This window comes from Bos mutus, chromosome 11 (assembly GCF_027580195.1).
Source record: "Bos mutus isolate GX-2022 chromosome 11, NWIPB_WYAK_1.1, whole genome shotgun sequence".
NCBI lineage: Eukaryota > Metazoa > Chordata > Mammalia > Artiodactyla > Bovidae > Bos > Bos mutus.
The window spans coordinates 51,925,563-51,943,100 of record NC_091627.1 but is presented as its reverse complement, the minus strand read 5'-3'; the positions used below and the strand labels follow the sequence as shown (position 1 = coordinate 51,943,100).

The following is a 17,538-nucleotide window of genomic DNA, read 5'->3' as shown; positions in this document are numbered from 1 at the left end:
GTAGCTAATAGATTACCAAGGACAAGCCTTAGCAAGAAGCAAACAAAAAAAGTTGTATGAAAGAGAAGCAGAGTTGATCTGCTCCCAAAGGAAAGTAAGAGCCTTAAAGGTGAGGTTGAAATACCGGAAGGACAAGCTTTGTTTGCTTCAGAGGGTTGCCTTGAGCTGGCCTGGAGCACCTACATACTAACATCACCATTAAATATGTATTGATTGCTGAAAGGCAAGGTGATAGGGAATCTGACCTTTCAAGGTCCTTTCTGCATTTATTTTTTGGAAAATAATTCTTATTTTTCCAAAGCATAACCAACACTTTGAGAGAGAAGAAGGCATGGCCAGTTTAGCTGGAAAAGAGCTCCACTTGTCTTACTGTCTTTCGCTCGACTCAGTGCAATGATATTTTAAAGCAGACTTAACTATCATACATAGAAAGCAAACCAAGAATTTAAGTATGAAATGAAGCCATTTTGGTGCTGAAAGGAGAAAGACTTTTAAAATAACAATTTGTACATACCATACATTTCTCCCTTCCTGTTTTAAGTGATGTGAAATCCATCCGATCAAATCACTTGAAATGTCAAGATAGAGGAATGACACTTTATGTAACAAAGATATGGCATTTTTACCTAAATTATGTTTTTTTACAGCTCATGAATGAATAAGTGAATGATGGCTATAAACTTGCTCAGCCTCCCAGATGAATAGTTGTCACAAAAATGTGAAGGCTAACAAAGCAGAAAAATGGCAAAAAAGGGAATATGTCTTGAGAATTACAGTGGAATTTAGTGCCCAATGCTTTGAAAACATAATTCTCATGGTCTATTATTTCACAAGTTAGTATATAATGGGAAAAATACAGGTTTAAAAGCCTATTTTTCCTTTGTCCTCTAATTCTCATACTTTTCCCTCTGTCACCTTCCTATCTCCAGAGGTATCTGTTTCTTTTGCTCCCTAACATACATTGTATTTTTTTTATATTTACTTTTATTTATTTATTTATTGGCTGTGCTGGGTCTTAATTGCAGCATGGGGAATCTAGTTCTCTAACCAGGGGTTAAACTCGGGGTCTTCTGCATTGGGAGCCTAGAGTCTTAGCCACTGGACCACCAGGGAAGTCCATCACACATAGTATTAAGCACTGTGCCGAATAATGCATCACTATGAAGGGAAAAAAAACACAGCTTCTGCTTTCCAAAAGTTCAGCCTAAAGAAGGTTGCTGCTGTCATTTGGTGGTTAATTTGTGTCCAACTCTTGTGACACCATGGACTGTAGCCCACCAGACCCCTCTGTCCATGGGCTCTCCCGGGCAAAATACTGGACTGGGTTGCCGTTTTCCTTCTTCAGTGGCTAAGTCGTGTCCAACTCTTTTGTGACCCCATGGACTGCAGCTCAACAGGCTTCTCTGTCCATGGGATCTCCCAGACAAAAACACTGGAGTAGGTTGCCATTTCCTTCTCCAGGGGGTCTTCCCAACCCAGGGATCAAACCCATGTCTCCTGCCAGTGCAGGTGGATTCTTTACCACTGAGCCACCAGGGAAGCCCCTAAAAAAAGTAATAGACCTCAAAAAAATATATATATAGTGTAAAGATTATGATCACAGCAGAAAGATTTACAGGTAGTTAAAGAAAAGAATCAGTATTTTTGAGGGAGAAAATTTAGGGAATGAAGATTTGAGCCAGGTCTTGAAAGGTTTGACAGAGTTTGACAGATCTAAAATAGGAAAGTTGGAAGAACAGGAAATACATCTGACCATCTTGTCCAAAATTGAATTCCACATTGTTATATACATTTAGTACTGTCTGATACAACTTATATGATTCTCTGAACACTTTGAATTAATCATGGAATTATTTAACATGGAAAATCAAGTTGCTTAAAGATGAGAAGATAAGAATATGCTATGGTTGCTCCCCAGCAAAGAAGCTAGCTGAATGTTTCAGGAGAATCATTAACGTCCATAAAGATGGAAGAGAGACTTTTTCTGGTGATGCTCTACTCTGCCTGCTCAGATCACCTTGGAAGCATCATGCTGTGTCCTGGGTACCACAGTCAAAAAGGATATACATAGGTTTAATGACTTCATGATTTCGAAGATACCCAAATTTGGAGGAGAATTAATGCCATACATGAACTCTAAAGAACTAAGTGTGTATTGTCCAGAGAGACCAATAAATCACAGATACTTCTTGAAGTACTGAAAGACTGCATACAGAAAATAAGTTGATTTAAAATAGATTGTTACTGTTTTGCTGTGTTTGAGGGGATGTTGGTTTAGATGCTCAGTGGTCACCCCGAGAGAAAGTTTTTCAAGATGCACTCAGCGATTAACTTATAGTTCATTGAACAGCCCCAGAGACAACAATGAAGGTTGAGGATGGAGATGTAGTCTAGGGCTGCCTCATCCAAAATGGTGGCCACAGATACACGGAGCTACTGAGAATTTTAAATGAAGCTGGTGCCACATGTTGAAGTGCTACCTTTGGATATTGATTGAAGTAAATAAAATATGTTCTTAAAACTAATTTCATCTTTTTTTTTTTTCCTTATCAACATAACTACTAAAAATTGAAATTGTACATGTGGCTTATATATATTTCCATAGGATAGCAAGATGAGCACTGCAGACTCATCATCTCTGCCTCAGTCCTAATAGCCACAAACATATCCGTGTCATCAACCTAAGTTTATTTTATAAAAGAGTTCTATGGCTAAGAAAAGCATTTGAAACCTGCTATACTTAACTGTCAATAAGGCAAGGAGAAAAAGTTATGATGGAATATTACACAGCTGTTAAATAGAATAAGGTAAGCTATTGTCTTCACAGAGATAGACAAAGGCACACTGTGGGCAAACAAAGCAAGTTATAAGTAACTCTTAACTGAGTTTTGAAATCTGTTATATTATGCTTTCTCGTGTGTGTCTAATCATTTAGGCAATGGTTTGGAAGACTCACAGCTACACAGATCAGAAGACTGAGGGATGGGAAGATAGTAGGAAAGGTGATAGGAGAGGTTTGCTGAAAGATTATTTAGCCTAATGATCTGTTACAAGAAGAATGTAGCTATCTATCACTTTATTGCATTATCATTATTATTATCATTATCATGATCACTAACACTACTAAGCTGGGTGATCTTCATTTTCTTCCACCACATGGCTTTCTGATTATAATGGGAAATGGTGTTAGCAAAGGGGAATGGCAAGGGCACCCTAAGTGGGTATCAAATTAAGGTAATAATGTGTGGAAGAAGCAGGCAGGACATCACCCTTCAGGGCATTCAGTGCTGATCTAGACTTGTTGGGATCACTAATCCCTTTATAAGTAAAAAGTCCCCCTTGTCTGACCAAATGAGGAGCTAAACAGCTTACTACGTTAAACTAAATAATCAAGAAAAAATTACAAAGAGTAAATTCTTTGGGGACCCTACTGGACACTCCAATCAGCTCCAAGCTACAGAGACCTCACATACCCTGATCATCAGCACAGCCTTTCTGATGTCCCGAACGCCGTCATACACCAGGCGAGAGGCATCGATGAACTCGTTCTCCTCAAATGGCTGAGGGACGTTGGCACTCAGGGCTTCAATGGCAACCTCCACTTGTTCAGCAAAGCGTGGCATCACTGGTGTAAACAAAGTGAAAGGCAGTGGATTAGGCAGTCTTTCTTTCATGCTTCCTTGTTTCTCTTAGGGAAGGTGGCAGGCTCTGGGCATTCCAACATTCAAATGGAGCCTGGTGTCCACCTGTCCAGTAGGAGATAGACCCAATTTAATGATCTTTGTGCCACTTACCTTCAGCAGGGGAGGAAATCATTACTCCATGAAAGGTGATGGATGGTCTGCAACAGAGCAACTTTATGAAACCTGCCCAAGTTAGTGTGGTATACTGTATGTGAGTCCAGTTTCATGTTATCATAAGCTGAGTTTCTACTACGAACAAAGCTAGTGGAGGTGATGGAATTCCAGTGGAGCTACTTCAAATCCTGAAAGATGATGCTGTGAAAGTGCTACACTCAATATGCCAGCAAATTTGGAAAACTCAGCAATGGCCACAGGACTGGAAAAGGTCAGTTTTCATTCCAATCCCAAAGAAAGGCAATGCCAAAGAATGCTCAAACTACCACACAGTTGCACTCATCTCACTCACTAGTAAAGTAATACTCAAAACTCTCCAAGCCAGGCTTCAGCAATATGTGAACCATGAACTTCCAGATGTTCAAGCTGGTTTTATAAAAGGCAGAGGACCCAGAGATCAAATTGCCAACATCCACTGGATCATAGAAAAAGCAAGAGAGTTCCAGAAAAACATCTATTTCTACTTTATTGACTATACCAAAGCCTTTGACTGTGTGGATCACAACAAACTGTGGAAAGTTCTGAAAGAGATGGGAATACCAGACCACCTGACCTGCCTCTTGAGAAACCTGTATGCAGCTCAGGAAGCAACAGTTAGAACTGGTCATGGAACAACAGACTGGTTCCAAATGGGAAAAGGAGTACGTCAAGGCTGTATATTGTCACCCTGCTTATTTAACTTATATGCAGAGTACATCATGAGAAATGTTGGGCTGGAAGAAGCATAATCTGGAACCAAGATTGCTGGGAGAAATATCAATAACCTCAGATATGCAGATGACACCATCCTTATGGCAGAAAGTGAAGAGGAACTAAAGAGCCTCTTGATGAAAGTGAAAGAGGAGAGTGGAAAAGTTGACTTAAAGCTCAACATTCAGAAAACTAAGATCATGGCATCTGGTCCCATCACTTCATGGAAAATAGATGGGGAAACAATGGAAACAGTGTCAGATTTTATTTTTTTTGGGCTCCAAAATCACTGCAGATGGTGACTGCAGCCATGAAATTAAAAGACGCTTACTCCTTGGAAGGAAAGTTATGACCAACCTAGATAGCATATTGAAAAGCAGAGACATTGCTTTGCCAACAAACGTCCGTCTAGTCAAGGCTATGGTTTTTCCAGTGGTCATGTATGGATGTGAGAGTTGGACTGTAAAGAAAGCTGAGCACTGAAGAATTGATGCTTTTGAACTGTGGTGTTGGAGAAGACTCTTGAGAGTCCCTTGGACTGCAAGGAGATCCAACCAGTTCATCCTAAAGGAGATCAGCCCATCCTAAAGATCAGCCCTGGGTGTTTTTTGGAAGGAATGATGCTAAAGCTGAAACTCCAGTACTTTGGCCACCTCATGCGAAGAGTTGACTCATTGGAAAAGACTCTGATGCTGGGAGGGATTGGGGGCAGGAGGAAAAGGGGACGACAGAGGATGAGATGGCTGGATGACATCACCGACTCGATGGATGTGAGTTTGAGTGAACTCTGGGAGATGGTGATGGACAGGGAGGCCTGGCATGCTGCGATTCATGGGTTCACAAAGAGTCGGACACAACTGAGTGACTGAACTGAACTGAACTGAACTGCAGCTGAGTTTCACTTCTGCTAACTCCTAACTGTGAAACCTTGACCATGCTTTCTTGCTGCTGCTCCTTTTACTCGCTAAGTCATGTCCAACTCTTTGTGAGTCTATGGCCTATAGCCCACCAGGCTCTTCTGTATGGGATTTCCCAGGCAAGAATACTGGAGTGGGTTGTCATTTCCTTCCTGATACAGGAATCGAACACTCCTCTCCTGCTTGGCAGGTGGATTCTTTACTACCGAGGTACCTAGAAAACCTACCATCTTTTCTAAAACCTTGTAAATCTGTTTCTTTGTCTATAAAATATAATAGTAAATCCTAGCTTGGGGTTCAGTGAGGTAATGCATACAAATGCACTGGATGGCATCTGTCCTTAAAAAGCCTCAATAAATACACAACTAATATCAGACACTACAGTCACAGCTGGTTGAGTAGCGGACTTAGTCTACATCATTGCATAGTAAAATATGAACAAAATGATCCAATCCATTCCACTTCTTTCTGGAATGCAGGTCTTGAGACTTTGAAGGTGGGGAAACGGCTGTGGAGGGAGACTTGTGGAAAGACTGTCTAAGAGAGGAGAGAGAAATCCCAGAATATTCCATCAGAAAGATTACAGAAAGAGACCAATGGACTCAAAACCAAATTTGATTCTGTTCCATTTTACCAGGACTTTGTTGATATGCCAGAGGATACATATGAACATTTTAAAATGCAGGCACCTCTTTCCTGAAATGAGGACACCTGCATACAGACTGGAAGTTTGTAGAAAGTACACTTAGTGGCTACTTAAGAAATGCTTATTCACTGATTCTTGAAAATTATAACTCAATTTTTTCAATTGTTATCTTGTAAAAATCAATTCACATGGCAAAATGAAAGCCAGAAGCACAATTTTATGTTGCACCTTTCAGAGAAAATGCATTAGATAAGCTTCTTTCAGGCATGAGTAATAGTGTGATTGGCTATCCTGGTGGCCCAGATGGTAAAAATCTGCCTATAATGCAGGATACCTGGGTTCAGTCCTTGGGTCAAGAATATTCCCTGGAGAAGGGCACAGCAACCCACTCTAGTATTCTTATCTGGAGAATCCCATGGACAGAGGAGCAACAGGGGTTGCAAAGAGTTGGACACGACTGAGTGACTACACTGTCTTTCTTTCTTTTTCATTCTTTTGGCTGTGAGTTCAATGTATATGTATCAACAATATGCATTAAATAAAATGTGTTTAAACAAAAACACACATTAAACAAGCTAATATATTGATCAGTTGATGAAGATGTGACCAGAGGCTCACAGGAACCCAACCTTGAATTTCTCCTAGGAGCAATGATTCCGTATTCCTTAATTCAGAATTCACTGAAGGCAACTACCACAAATAACAAAAATCAAATAAATTCTGGTGAGCCATATTTGCCTATTCATTTTTTAAACTACTCTGTTAAGGTAATCAGAAAATTCCTATGTAGCTAATAGATTACCAAGGACAAGCCTTAGCAAGAAGCAAACAAAAAAAGTTGTATGAAAGAGAAGCAGAGTTGATCTGCTCCCAAAGGAAAGTAAGAGCCTTAAAGGTGAGGTTGAAATACCGGAAGGACAAGCTTTGTTTGCTTCAGAGGGTTGCCTTGAGCTGGCCTGGAGCACCTACATACTAACATCACCATTAAATATGTATTGATTGCTGAAAGGCAAGGTGATAGGGAATCTGACCTTTCAAGGTCCTTTCTGCATTTATTTTTTGGAAAATAATTCTTATTTTCCAAAGCATAACCAACACTTTGAGAGAGAAGAAGGCATGGCCAGTTTAGCTGGAAAGAGCTCCACTTTGTCTTACTGTCTTTCGCTCGACTCAGTGCAATGATATTTTAAAGCAGACTTAACTATCATACATAGAAAGCAAACCAAGAATTTAAGTATGAAATGAAGCCATTTTGGTGCTGAAAGGAGAAAGACTTTTAAAATAACAATTTGTACATACCATACATTTCTCCCTTCCTGTTTTAAGTGATGTGAAATCCATCCAATCAAATCACTTGAAATGTCAAGATAGAGGAATGACACTTTATGTAACAAAGATATGGCATTTTTACCTAAATTATGTTTTTTTACAGCTCATGAATGAATAAGTGAATGATGGCTATAAACTTGCTCAGCCTCCCAGATGAATAGTTGTCACAAAAATGTGAAGGCTAACAAAGCAGAAATATGGCAAAAAAGGGAATATGTCTTGAGAATTACAGTGGAATTTAGTGCCCAATGCTTTGAAAACATAATTCTCATGGTCTATTATTTCACAAGTTAGTATATAATGGGAAAATACAGGTTTAAAAGCCTATTTTTCCTTTGTCCTCTAATTCTCATACTTTTCCTCTGTCACCTTCCTATCTCCAGAGGTATCTGTTTCTTTTGCTCCCTAACATACATTGTATTTTTTTATATTTACTTTTATTTATTTATTTATTGGCTGTGCTGGGTCTTAATTGCAGCATGGGGAATCTAGTTCTCTAACCAGGGGTTAAACTCAGGGTCTTCTGCATTGGGAGCCTAGAGTCTTAGCCACTGGACCACGGGGGAAGTCCATCACACATAGTATTAAGCACTGTGCCGAATAATGCATCACTATGAAGGGAAAAAACACAGCTTCTGCTTCCAAAAGTTCAGCCTAAAGAAGGTTGCTGCTGTCATTTGGTGGTTAATTTGTGTCCAACTCTTGTGACACCATGGACTGTAGCCCACCAGACCCTCTGTCCATGGCTCTCCCGGGCAAAATACTGGACTGGGTTGCCGTTTTCCTTCTTCAGTGGCTAAGTCGTGTCCAACTCTTTTGTGACCCCATGGACTGCAGCTCAACAGGCTTCTCTGTCCATGGGATCTCCAGACAAAAACACTGGAGTAGGTTGCCATTTCCTTCTCCAGGGGTCTTCCCAACCCAGGGATCAAACCCATGTCTCCTGCCAGTACAGGTGGATTCTTTACCACTGAGCCACCAGGGAAGCCTCTAAAAAAGTAATAGACTCAAAAAAAAAATATATATATAGTGTAAAGATTATGATCACAGCAGAAAGATTTACAGGTAGTTAAAGAAAAGAATCAGTATTTTTGAGGGAGAAAATTTAGGGAAAGAAGATTTGAGCCAGGTCTTGAAAGGTAGTAAGAGTTTGACAGATCTAAAATAGGAAAGTTGGAAGAACAGGAAATACGTCTGACCATCTTGTCCAAAATTGAATTCCACATTGTTATATACATTTAGTACTGTCTGATACAACTTATATGATTCTCTGAACACTTTGAATTAATCATGGAATTATTTAACATGGAAAATCAAGTTGCTTAAAGATGAGAAGATAAGAATATGCTATGGTTGCTCCCCAGCAAAGAAGCTAGCTGAATGTTTCAGGAGAATCATTAATGTCCATAAAGATGGAAGAGAGACTTTTTCTGGTGATGCTCTACTCTGCCTGCTCAGATCACCTTGGAAGCATCATGCTGTGTCCTGGGTACCACAGTCAAAAAGGATATACACAGGTTTAATGACTTCATGATTTCGAAGATACCCAAATTTGGAGGAGAATTAATGCCATACATGAACTCTAAAGAACTAAGTGTGTATTGTCCAGAGAGACCAATAAATCACAGATACTTCTTGAAGTACTGAAAGACTGCATACAGAAAATAAGTTGATTTAAAATAGATTGTTACTGTTTTGCTGTGTTTGAGGGGATGTTGGTTTAGATGCTCAGTGGTCACCCCGAGAGAAAGTTTTTCAAGATGCACTCAGCGATTAACTTATAGTTCATTGAACAGCCCCAGAGACAACAATGAAGGTTGAGGATGGAGATGTAGTCTAGGGCTGCCTCATCCAAAATGGTGGCCACAGATACACGGAGCTACTGAGAATTTTAAATGAAGCTGGTGCCACGTGTTGAAATGCTACCTTTGGATATTGATTGAAGTAAATAAAATATGTTCTTAAAACTAATTTCATCTGTTTTTTTTTTCCTTATCAACATAACTACTAAAAATTGAAATTGTACATGTGGCTTATATATATTTCCATAGGATAGCAAGATGAGCACTGCAGACTCATCATCTCTGCCTCAGTCCTAATAGCCACAAACATATCCGTGTCATCAACCTAAGTTTATTTTATAAAAGAGTTCTATGGCTAAGAAAAGCATTTGAAACCTGCTATACTTAACTGTCAATAAGGCAAGGAGAAAAAGTTATGATGGAATATTACACAGCTGTAAAATAGAATAAGGTAAGCTATTGTCTTCACAGAGATAGACAAAGGCACACTGTGGGCAAACAAAGCAAGTTATAAGTAACTCTTAACTGAGTTTTGAAATCTGTTATATTATGCTTTCTCGTGTGTGTCTAATCATTTAGGCAATGGTTTGGAAGACTCACAGCTACACAGATCAGAAGACTGAGGGATGGGAAGATAGTAGGAAAGGTGATAGGAGAGGTTTGCTGAAAGATTATTTAGCCTAATGATCTGTTACAAGAAGAATGTAGCTATCTATCACTTTATTGCATTATCATTATTATTATCATTATCATGATCACTAACACTACTAAGCTGGGTGATCTTCATTTTCTTCCACCACATGGCTTTCTGATTATAATGGGAAATGGTGTTAGCAAAGGGGAATGGCAAGGGCACCCCTAAGTGGGTATCAAATTAAGGTAATAATGTGTGGAAGAAGCAGGCAGGACATCACCCTTCAGGGCATTCAGTGCTGATCTAGACTTGTTGGGATCACTAATCCCTTTATAAGTAAAAAGTCCCCTTGTCTGACCAAATGAGGAGCTAAACAGCTTACTACGTTAAACTAAATAATCAAGAAAAAATTACAAAGAGTAAATTCTTTGGGGACCCTACTGGACACTCCAATCAGCTCCAAGCTACAGAGACCTCACATACCCTGATCATCAGCACAGCCTTTCTGATGTCCCGAACGCCGTCATACACCAGGCGAGAGGCATCGATGAACTCGTTCTCCTCAAATGGCTGAGGGACGTTGGCACTCAGGGCTTCAATGGCAACCTCCACTTGTTCAGCAAAGCGTGGCATCACTGGTGTAAACAAAGTGAAAGGCAGTGGATTAGGCAGTCTTTCTTTCATGCTTCCTTGTTTCTCTTAGGGAAGGTGGCAGGCTCTGGGCATTCCAACATTCAAATGGAGCCTGGTGTCCACCTGTCCAGTAGGAGATAGACCCAATTTAATGATCTTTGTGCCACTTACCTTCAGCAGGGGGAGGAAATCATTACTCCATGAAAGGTGATGGATGGTCTGCAACAGAGCAACTTTATGAAACCTGCCCAAGTTAGTGTGGTATACTGTATGTGAGTCCAGTTTCATGTTATCATAAGCTGAGTTTCTACTACGAACAAAGCTAGTGGAGGTGATGGAATTCCAGTGAAGCTACTTCAAATCCTGAAAGATGATGCTGTGAAAGTGCTACACTCAATATGCCAGCAAATTTGGAAAACTCAGCAATGGCCACAGGACTGGAAAAGGTCAGTTTTCATTCCAATCCCAAAGAAAGGCAATGCCAAAGAATGCTCAAACTACCACACAGTTGCACTCATCTCACACACTAGTAAAGTAATACTCAAAACTCTCCAAGCCAGGCTTCAGCAATACGTGAACCATGAACTTCCAGATGTTCAAGCTGGTTTTATAAAAGGCAGAGGACCCAGAGATCAAATTGCCAACATCCACTGGATCATAGAAAAAGCAAGAGAGTTCCAGAAAAACATCTATTTCTACTTTATTGACTATACCAAAGCCTTTGACTGTGTGGATCACAACAAACTGTGGAAAATTCTGAAAGAGATGGGAATACCAGACCACCTGACCTGCCTCTTGAGAAACCTGTATGCAGCTCAGGAAGCAACAGTTAGAACTGGTCATGGAACAACAGACTGGTTCCAAATGGGAAAAGGAGTACGTCAAGGCTGTATATTGTCACCCTGCTTATTTAACTTATATGCAGAGTACATCATGAGAAATGTTGGGCTGGAAGAAGCATAATCTGGAACCAAGATTGCTGGGAGAAATATCAATAACCTCAGATATGCAGATGACACCATCCTTATGGCAGAAAGTGAAGAGGAACTAAAGAGCCTCTTGATGAAAGTGAAAGAGGAGAGTGGAAAAGTTGACTTAAAGCTCAACATTCAGAAAACTAAGATCATGGCATCTGGTCCCATCACTTCATGGAAAATAGATGGGGAAACAATGGAAACAGTGTCAGATTTTATTTTTTTTGGGCTCCAAAATCACTGCAGATGGTGACTGCAGCCATGAAATTAAAAGACGCTTACTCCTTGGAAGGAAAGTTATGACCAACCTAGATAGCATATTGAAAAGCAGAGACATTGCTTTGCCAACAAACGTCCGTCTAGTCAAGGCTATGGTTTTTCCAGTGGTCATGTATGGATGTGAGAGTTGGACTGTAAAGAAAGCTGAGCACTGAAGAATTGATGCTTTTGAACTGTGGTGTTGGAGAAGACTCTTGAGAGTCCCTTGGACTGCAAGGAGATCCAACCAGTTCATCCTAAAGGAGATCAGCCCATCCTAAAGATCAGCCCTGGGTGTTTTTTGGAAGGAATGATGCTAAAGCTGAAACTCCAGTACTTTGGCCACCTCATGCGAAGAGTTGACTCATTGGAAAAGACTCTGATGCTGGGAGGGATTGGGGGCAGGAGGAAAAGGGGGGCGACAGAGGATGAGATGGCTGGATGACATCACCGACTCGATGGATGTGAGTTTGAGTGAACTCTGGGAGATGGTGATGGACAGGGAGGCCTGGCATGCTGCGATTCATGGGTTCACAAAGAGTCGGACACAACTGAGTGACTGAACTGAACTGAACTGAACTGCAGCTGAGTTTCACTTCTGCTAACTCCTAACTGTGAAACCTTGACCATGCTTTCTTGCTGCTGCTCCTTTTACTCGCTAAGTCATGTCCAACTCTTTGTGAGTCTATGGCCTATAGCCCACCAGGCTCTTCTGTATGGGATTTCCCAGGCAAGAATACTGGAGTGGGTTGTCATTTCCTTCCTGACACAGGAATCGAACACTCCTCTCCTGCTTGGCAGGTGGATTCTTTACTACCGAGGTACCTAGAAAACCTACCATCTTTTCTAAAACCTTGTAAATCTGTTTCTTTGTCTATAAAATATAATAGTAAATCCTAGCTTGGGGTTCAGTGAGGTAATGCATACAAATGCACTGGATGGCATCTGTCCTTAAAAGCCTCAATAAATACACAACTAATATCAGACACTACAGTCACAGCTGGTTGAGTAGCGGACTTAGTCTACATCATTGCATAGTAAAATATGAACAAAATGATCCAATCCATTCCACTTCTTTCTGGAATGCAGGTCTTGAGACTTTGAAGGTGGGGAAACGGCTGTGGAGGGAGACTTGTGGAAAGACTGTCTAAGAGAGGAGAGAGAAATCCCAGAATATTCCATCAGAAAGATTACAGAAAGAGACCAATGGACTCAAAACCAAATTTGATTCTGTTCCATTTTACCAGGACTTTGTTGATATGCCAGAGGATACATATGAACATTTTAAAATGCAGGCACCTCTTTCCTGAAATGAGGACACCTGCATACAGACTGGAAGTTTGTAGAAAGTACACTTAGTGGCTACTTAAGAAATGCTTATTCACTGATTCTTGAAAATTATAACTCAATTTTTTCAATTGTTATCTTGTAAAAATCAATTCACATGGCAAATGAAAGCCAGAAGCACAATTTATTTTATTTACAAGGACAATAAAGTAGAAACGCCATTCATCTCTTTCCATTTCTGGACTCTCATGCCTGGTTCATCATGATACTCATTTTCATTCTCAGTTTAGTTCAGTCGCTCAGTCGTGTCCGACTCTTTGCAACCCCATGAACCACAGCACGCCAGGCCTCCCTGTCCATCACCAACTCCTGGAGTCCACCCAAACCTATGTCCATTGTGTCAGTGATGCCATCCAACCATTTTCATCCTCAGTGGATATTTTAACATCCATTTTAATCCCTAGCATGAGAAACTCTGCTAGATTACTCTCAAGGATCAGAGTAGTCAAGATAAAACACTCCTTAAAAATTGTATTTCTACTAGGAAAAGTCAAACATTATTTTTAAAAGAAGAATGTTAGAAGAAAACAGAGTAACCACTCTTTCAATAGAAATTATCGAAACCAAAGCATTTCAAAGGGTAAATTTCCTCTGTGAGTAAATTACTATCGTTGGTTCTCCATACTATTCGAATTTTTCGCTTGGGCCTTTGAACTGCTTTTATATGAAAGGAACTGAGAGATATTGACCTGGATTGCTGCAAAATATGATTCAAATAAAAATATATTTCTAAAAACTACCACATTAAGCTAAAACCATTTTAGTTATCCATTTGTGTTGGGAATTAACTGTTTTACATGATTAACTAATCTAGATCATTGAGATTGACCTTCTTAAGCATGAAAACATTTTTGTATGTATCTATCATTTTCATATGAGTGTCTTCCTTAAAGTTAAAAATTCCTTTCTTTTCTTAAACCAAATTTTAAATAATATTAATCCCATTTGATATCAAAGCTGCCATCATGGCCATCAACAATTTTACAGATGTGTATGATAGCATCAGTAGAATTTATATGCACAAATCTTTGTCCTTTTTTTTTATAACTGATCAATGATTGGTATTCCCACATCTACTTAAGATAAATACTCTTACAAATCAATAAGACAAAAATTAAAAATAGATAAGAGATTAGAAAAGGTGCTTCACAGAAAGGAAATCCCATATTATTGATAAACAGCTAAGATACTTGACTTCACTGATAATTGGAAAAATTACAATGTAAACAATGAGATATTTCATACTTGTTGGTGGATGGGAAAACAAATTAAGGCTTACAATATACATCTTACTGAGCATGTGAAAAAAAGCGTACTCTTCTACATAGATGGAGAAAAAAATGGCATATGCTTTGTCAAAATCTAGTAAAATGAAACTTTCTAGTCCTAACCAGTAAATTAGAACATTAGCTAGAGCATGGCCAAATACTGACTTCTGGGATGATACTGATTACGAGACTGTTTACATTGGGAGTACAGGAATTTCCTGTGTTTCTACAGTTACAGCTGTCTTTTGTTAGGTTTAATATTCCAAGAGTTAATAATAACAAGAGTATTATTAAACCTGCAAATAATAAGTGCTTTAAAGGATCAGATATTGCCAAATGTTAATATTTGTTATACCTTGGAGTACAAGTTGGATGTAAGTTTTATGAGTCTCTGTTAGTTTGGTATATTTGAATCTTCTCAAATTTCAAATATTTAAAAAGAGATCAATATATTACCCAGAAAGCTGTATCTCTCCTTATAGAATAAGGCTCTGAAAAAAATTAAGTTCTAGTTCATGGACCAGAACATAGTAGAAATTGATTTGATCCACAGTACTAAGTGAGGAAATCCCTCAGAAACTGTGACTGTGATCACATGCTTAATATTCCACCTTAAAACCTGCCAGCTGGAAACCTGAGTCTAGCAGTCCCCACCCCCTCCACTCTCTGGAGGAAAACCTTTGATTAAAGTCTAAAAGGAAGAGCAGAGTTGTATTGCTTTGTTTTGTCTGTTCAAGATCATCTTGAGGAGAGCTGGGGAGGAGAAAAATGCAGGCGGTCACAGGTTCTCTTTCTCCACATGCCTCTAGCCCTAATTCTCTCAAGTGAGAGAGAAGAAAGCTAAACTCTGTGTGTACTCAGTCACTTCAGTCGTGTCCGACTCTTTGCGACCCCATGGACTGTAGCCCGCCAGGCTTCTCTGTCCTTGGGATTCTCCAGGCAAGAATACTGGAGTGGATTGCCTGCTCTCCTCTAGGGAATCTTCCCAGTCCAAGTATTGAATTTGTGTCTCTTATGTCCTATGAATTGCAGGCAGATTCTTTACTGCTGAACCACCAGGGAAACCCCAAGCTAAACTCTAATGGACCATTTTCATAAGGGACACTCTGGGGCCCAAAACATCACCTGTACTGCTTGGGAACCCAAGCAGGTTTGGAGAAGGGTATTCTGTTTGCTCCAGCATGGAGTGCAGAATCCCACTTGTTAGATTTAGGAGTTAGAGTTTTTGCAGGAACAACAATGTTGTGGATGTGGCATTGTCAGAAAAGGCAGAAACAAGAGACTGCAACAGAAAATACCATCCATGTTCCAAGGAGGAAAAAAAAAATGGTAGAGGAACAGATGTGAAAGTTTTACTTTTCCAAAGAGGTGCTCAAAGGGAAATTTAGCATTAATATTCCAGTGACTTATTACACTGCTCAAGCTGGTATAACCTAGAGCTTGAACTGATTCCATTTGATATTTATATATTATAAGAGACAAGACATCTATTTCTCTTACTACATTCAGCATTTTTAGGGTCTGATTCTTAAGAAAATTTTGCTCCATGCTCTGTTGCTAAGTGTATTCACTTATTTATTTAGGGCTTGGTCAACTGCTACCACACTTTAACCAACATACCTTTGCTCTCCACACTGCTGTTCTATTTCCTGTTTAAGTTTTATCCTCTTTTGTATTTGAAGTGATAAGACAGACAAACAAAAGTTTACAGGACAGTTTGGATTCCTGGGTGGCTCAGTGGCAAAGAATCCACCTGCCAATGCAGAAGACACAGGAGACTCAGGTTTGATTCCTGGATTGCAAAAATCTCCTGGAGGTCCAGGGAGGGCATGGCAATGCACTCCAGTATTCTTGCCTGGAGAATCCCATGGACAGAGGAGCCTGGTGGGCTACAGCACACAGAGTAACAAACAGTCAGACATGACAAGTGACTAAGCATACACGTACACACCAGTATTCTTGCCCGGAAAATCCCATGAATAGGGGAACCCGGCAGGTTGCAGTCCACAGGGTTGCAAAGAGTCAGATATGACTTAGCGACTAAATACACACACATGATCCATCATGACAAACCGAAGATTTTACTTTAACTATGAATTCTTCCAGCACTTTAATAGGGTCTGAAACATGAAATACTCTCAAAGTAATACTGCAATAGAAAAAGCCTGAAAGTACTTCCAATATGACGCTAATTCTGCTTCCCACTAAATAGGACAAAACACAGCACTGCCTTTGTGAGTCACATATTCTCTATTAACAGAATTTCTGATATGGGATTATATAAATAGAAGCTTCTTTCTAATTTCTGAATTACATCCAAAAGTGTAGACACCACATTATGAATTGTGAATTACTCCTTAATAGCTCATGTCCTAAAAGGGTGATCAAAGTTGGAAATAAACTCTTAAATTCTCCCTGTACTTTTGCATGCAGAGTGCACACTAGGCCACAGAATAACATTCCAGAAGTAATGAAATCAGAGTTAAGTATGGATATAAAAATCAAGGTCACCTTGTTCTGGTGTCGATGGAGATCCTAAACCAGAGATGAGGAAGATCTAGACTCAGTCCTCCTGAGAGACTTCAGCTGTGAAGTTTCAGAGCACCGGGTGAGTCAATAAAATGAACGAAAAGTTGTACTAAAGATGCAAATAGGATTGCTGACAATCATAAGAGCCAATCCAAGGTAAACCGGAGGAAGTGGAAATGAATGGCCAATCCAAGCAACTAGCTCTGAGAAACTACCCAAAATTTCCACGCCTTGCTTTAAATCTTCCAATCACTCCCTTTACTATAAAAGGGATAATAAAACCTCTTTATCAAGATATAAACACAAGCATCTTGCACCTGCCTATAATTCTTATCTGCCTCTGTCTTCCCACCTATTCCTACCTATATTCAAACGTTTCAATTAGATTGAATTACTTCTATGTCTTCAAATATGACAGAGACATACCATGTCATACCAACATGTCCATGATCAATGGACTAAATGGACTTTCATACTAAAATATACTTCTCTCTCTGGCCCTGGTCAATACTTCCTCAATCTTCAATACCCAGATTAGAATCAACTGCCATTGTGAAGGATTCCTTAATTCCAAGACACTCCAAAGTTGGCAGTTCTCTATAATTTTATAGCCTCTTAATTATTCCTGCACTAATATAGTACTTGATACAATCC

General features: G+C 39.6%; 1 protein-coding gene across 1 annotated transcript in view; it reads right to left on the bottom strand.

The window, feature by feature from the left end:
- The window catches only part of CTNNA2 (catenin alpha 2), a 1,382,498-nt gene that overhangs the window by 78,109 nt on the left and 1,286,851 nt on the right, over nt 1-17,538 (bottom strand). The window contains exon 13 of the mRNA XM_070379403.1: nt 10,359-10,510. Coding sequence (XP_070235504.1) covers nt 10,359-10,510 — 152 coding nt within the window. The remainder of the gene's footprint in view (nt 1-10,358; nt 10,511-17,538) is intronic.